General features: G+C 37.8%; 1 protein-coding gene across 1 annotated transcript in view; it reads right to left on the minus strand.

Moving 5' to 3' along the window:
* LOC108688651 (neuroligin-1-like) overlaps positions 1-5,020 on the minus strand; it is a 20,454-nt gene that overhangs the window by 5,759 nt on the left and 9,675 nt on the right. Inside the window, exons 5-7 of the mRNA XM_018194983.1 lie at positions 4,766-4,943; positions 1,843-2,031; positions 871-1,118 (exon numbers count right to left, since the gene is read on the minus strand). Coding sequence (XP_018050472.1) covers positions 871-1,118; positions 1,843-2,031; positions 4,766-4,943 — 615 coding nt within the window. The remainder of the gene's footprint in view (positions 1-870; positions 1,119-1,842; positions 2,032-4,765; positions 4,944-5,020) is intronic.

Genomic DNA, 5,020 nt, shown 5'->3' on the forward strand with positions numbered 1-5,020 from the left:
CTCTCTCTCTCTCTCTCTCTCTCTCTCTCTCTCTCTCTCTCTCTGGACAGATGCGAGTATATCTAGACGTGTTAAGATTGAATATATTATTCTCTATTATTATATGCATCTAATGTGTTTTCTTAATAACAATTGCATGTAATGTACCTAATGATGTTTTATACTTAAAGCGATGTCAATTTTAAAGCAGATTTTAAAGCATAAAACTTAAGCGTCTTAAACCTTAAAAAATTGACCAATCACAGTTGAATATGAAAAGGATAATCGATTATGATTGATCAATTTTTTAGAATAAAAATTTGATTGAATTAACTAAAATTCTGGAAAATGAATAGTTCAGAATTCTGGTTAAGTTTATTAGATTTCTGATTAAATCGACTAGAATTCTAGATTTAACCCAGGAAATTATGAATGTTATTTCAATTAGAATTCTAGTAAATCTAATCAGAATTCTGGATCGTTCATTTTCCACCAGAATTCCAGTTCATTCAATCAAACATTTTCTCTGTGTAAAGCTTAAGTTTTATGCCTTAAACTGTCAATGTAAATGCCACTTTAGAGAACGTAATTTATCTATTAAATAACGATTTTCTCTTCTCTCTCTCTCTCTCTCTCTCTCTCTCTCTCTCTCTCTCTCTCTCTCTCTCTCTCTCTCTCTTTTTCTCTCCCTAAATTCTAAATTGAGAAACGGACAAACAAGATTGATTAAACTGCAATTAAGATTAATTAATGGCGTATTACGGTTAACAGCGTAATAAAACCGAAGCAATCAGGCAGAGCAGATCGTAAAGCAAGTGGAAAGGGCGCGCATTACTGTTCTCCAGTCTCGAGATTATCGATTATCGGATCGAATCGTCTCACCTGATTGACTGTCGGTGGCAGAACAGTCCCATCGACGAAAGGTGCAAATCCGGAAGTAAATCTTGGCGGATCCAGCGGCACCGCCAATAGCTCCTTCACGCTCTTTAAACGAAGGCACGGTGCGATATCGTCGGCCTCAACGTCACCGGGACATTCGATCTCCTCGGCGACGCGACGCTTCACCATCAGCGGATCTCGCTGCACCGCCCATGGCGAGAGGGCCGAACCACCGAGCAAAATCACCCTCCCGATCAGCTCTAAAATATTCGTTGAAAACTCTCGCTAATTGCAATATAGTTAATAAAATGCAAGGAATGTTCGATAAATCTTTAATTATTATACAGTAATATATACATTGATGTTTTATTATTTGAAAATCCAATATTTCGTAAACAGGAAACCGATCTCTTATTATTTTATGTATATAAAAGCTGTATACAAAAGCTTCTCTAAATGTTATTTAAACCCTTTCTTTTTATTGGAGAATAGAACTTAGACACGATTATACTTGTGAGATCGATAAATTAGTTTCAATTAGCATGTCTCTCTCTCTATAGACAGTTATACCGACATCAATCAGTGTTAAACGTGATTAAATCAATTTCCTTTGTAAATAACTATAATTTACAACAGAATTGCAGTTCAATTAATATATTCAATTTCATTTATCATATGAATAAGCGGAAAGAAAGTTTGCAATTGTTTCTTAAAAGCGCGTCGTAAAATAAATAATAAATATAAATTATTAAAAACCATATCTCTCTAAACCGATAAATAAACGTTCCGCGTGGACGTTGTAAAAAAAAATTGAAGTAAACAAATTCATAGCATACGCTAGCAGCTCGCTTTTCTATACAAAATGGATATACCGCGTCAGCGGTAAATATAACCGACAGCACGTTAACCAACTCGAGTTGACTGACAACTGCAGTGTGCGCAACCGATCGGTCACACAAGCCGCGAAACAATTAAACTCCTTACCTTTCGCCATAGGAGAGACGGCTAAAAAATTGGCGAGAGCCGCCCCGGTGCCGTGGCCCAACAACGCCAGTCGCTCAGGATCGCCACCGAAAGCTCCAAGATTCTCGCGCAGCCAATGAAGCCCCGCCACCAAATCCATCAATCCATAATTGCCCTGCGCGCTCCCTTTCGAACCGGTTTTCAGGAAGCCTGTAGGTTCAACGTGCTCAAATTAGGAAATCGGCTCATCTACGCTTGGCTGAACGAAGCAACGAGGATGTTCAAATATTCGACGTTGCTAATTCCTGAGAGTTTCTACGAAGATACAAGCAGAATATCTCGCGAAACATCGTAATGCGAAATATCGTACTCTTGTTATTCCGGAGAATGAAAAGAGGAAAAGTCGCCGAGAAAGAGAGAACTTGGTTGAAGGATCCATTCAGATATTTCCGGTTGCCTCCTCCGCTTCGAGGAAGCTTCTTCTCACACTTTCCATCATCCTTTTTACGCGCAAATCTCGGCGATCAAAAAACTCTGTTATGTTAATTACAAACTTTGTTGCTAAACTCAAGTATGTTCACTTTTACTATTTGCTTTTACAGAAAGGATTGTCTAAGTTAATTAATTATTGCTAAATTAGTTATCATTGCGGAGACGAAAGTCGAGACGAGATATACTCACACACGTGCGTATATACAGACGTACAGCTATTGTAACGCAAGCTATACTCGAAGAATAAACCGGATTAAAATTAAATATTTGCTCGCCGGTACTCAATCCCGCTCGCTTCAATTTGCTACCGACTCACCTACAGGCTTGTCACTTTGCTTCGTTATTTGCCTGCAAGGTGAGTTTTCCATTTCAATCCGATTCACCTTTTAATTACATTCACATATCTATCCAACGTATTGGTACCAAGTTTTAATTACGCTAGTATTTTAGCGTCAGAAAAATATCATAGAGTAATGACTCGAATAATACAGATAAATGTTTTCGCTACTATTCATAAAAAAAAGATTTTTTTTTTGCATAAAATACGCAAATGTTTTTAATTATTATATATTATATTTGTTTATTTTTACTTTTGTCCGTTGAGTTTTTTCTTTGTTAGAGAGTACCGCAATTTGCGAAATGTTGCACTATATATGATAGAAGATATATTTAATATTATTTAACGCGATGGTTCGATCGGAAATTTATTTATAAGTATTCATAAGTGGCGTGAAACCCGTAAATGGTGCGAAACAGTGAAAGAGCACGAGTAATAAGTGGAATAACAAGAAAAAAGACAGAAGAAAATGGAATCGGTTGGCCATGCGGTATTGGATAACGCCGCAGGCATTGTTTCGCTTCGACGATGAACAAAACGCATACGGAACTGCAGGCTACCGACAAAGAGAAGCGCGAAACCAGCCCCGGTATGGTGGAAAATTCAGCGTATCGATATCGAAAATTGTTCCACTGACTGCCCCCGGGCTTCTTTCATGAATGGAGGATACGGTGTTGTAAACATGCGTATCTTCCAAATAATACGTTGTTTATCGCTTTATCTGCGATTAGGTGTATTCGTATCTCTAAATATCGCAGCTGCAAATAGCGCCAAAAAATAAATACAGATTACAACATTGTGGGTGGTATATCCCACGATAATAAAGTGTAGTACGAAAACCGTGGAAACGCGCATACGGAAGCATAATACATTTTTAATTAACGCAAAATTGCAGAGACTGCCTAGCATCGCGAAGAGAGACTCGCTCGGATGCCCAGATAAAATCCATTTTACGAATTAACTAAATAAAAAATGAGCTTTATCCAGGAACAACGTAAATTCACCGGCGAGATGGGATCCGTTCCGATTCCTCACGCTGAACGAATATCGATTACACCTCATAGCCATTCTTGCTGTGCTCCAGTTTAAATTGTGCGCATAATATTTAATAGATGCTGAAAAGCCAGTCTCGTACATATAATAAACAAGCGCGAAAATCCATTCACATGAAAATACCTTTAGCCTTACGTGTCCCCTTCTTCGTCCTCATTAAACTCCCTTTGTTTTTCTTCCCCCTTTATTCCCCATTTTTAATTTTGGCATACGTACATGTAATCCCCTGTCTCTCTCTTTCTCTTTTTCTCGCGCGAACGAAAACGCATTCTGCGTTTTATAATTCCTATGTTTCCTACATTCAAATTGACGTTGTGTTTTTAGAGAGTTACAACTATCTAGTGGAAATAACAACCTCCAGAGAGAAGAATTTCCATATATAACTGCGAAGAAAGTAATCTGGTAAGATCTCGACAAACTTTTCCTCCTAGCTGCCACGAATAATGAGATCATTCCTTTAACTCTGTCGAAAGAACAAAAGAGCTAGTCGCGTTGTGTAATAAACAAAGCAGGGCAAACTCGGCACACTTTATAACGCGAAAACTTTCTATCAGTTCTTGTGCACAAAATAGTAAATGCCTGATTATCGTATTGTCCTTGTTATGCTCGAAATAATAATTTCTTAGCAGAGAACGCGCATATTTATTGGATATTGATCAATGTGTGAAATTGTCAGTCACCAATAAACGCTTATTACCTATGAAAAATAATTGTTACGATTGTACGATTCTTTATAACGAAACACGTCAGTTTAAAATTACATTATTCTATTGTTAAATATTATTATCGACACAAGAATAAATTATTACGAATGATAAGAGAAAGATAAGAGAAAATTTCTTCAATCTTTTTTCATTTTGAGACAAAAAAACGAGAAAGAATTTCTTTAAAAGATGTATTGCTTCATCTTCCCAAACAATTATGACATACGTGAATATAGCAAAAAAATAAAATTTATAAAATAATCGCAAGCGTCCGCAAGACGTGTCCCACTTTCCGATACGACGCGGGCGTGGCAAAAAGGAATGGTCTGTTTCAATGAACAAGTATTGCAGAGCTTACCAAGCACACCAAGACGAAAATTGATAGAGACGACAATAAGGCGTCCGTGAGCAGCCAGGGCGGTTCCGTCAAATGAATTTCCGGCGCCCCACGAATATGAATCGCCATGAATAAGAAGGAGAGCGGGTAGCGAGTCCGCGATACTACCTGCAACATTAGAGAACATTCTACCACATCTCTGCAAACATAAAGTGTATACTATGTGCGTGCGTGTGTGTGTGTGTGTGTGTGTGTGTGTGTGTGTGTGTGTGTGTG

The sequence above is a fragment of the Atta colombica genome, unplaced genomic scaffold (genome assembly GCF_001594045.1).
Source record: "Atta colombica isolate Treedump-2 unplaced genomic scaffold, Acol1.0 scaffold238, whole genome shotgun sequence".
In the NCBI taxonomy this organism is placed as follows: Eukaryota; Metazoa; Arthropoda; class Insecta; order Hymenoptera; family Formicidae; genus Atta; species Atta colombica.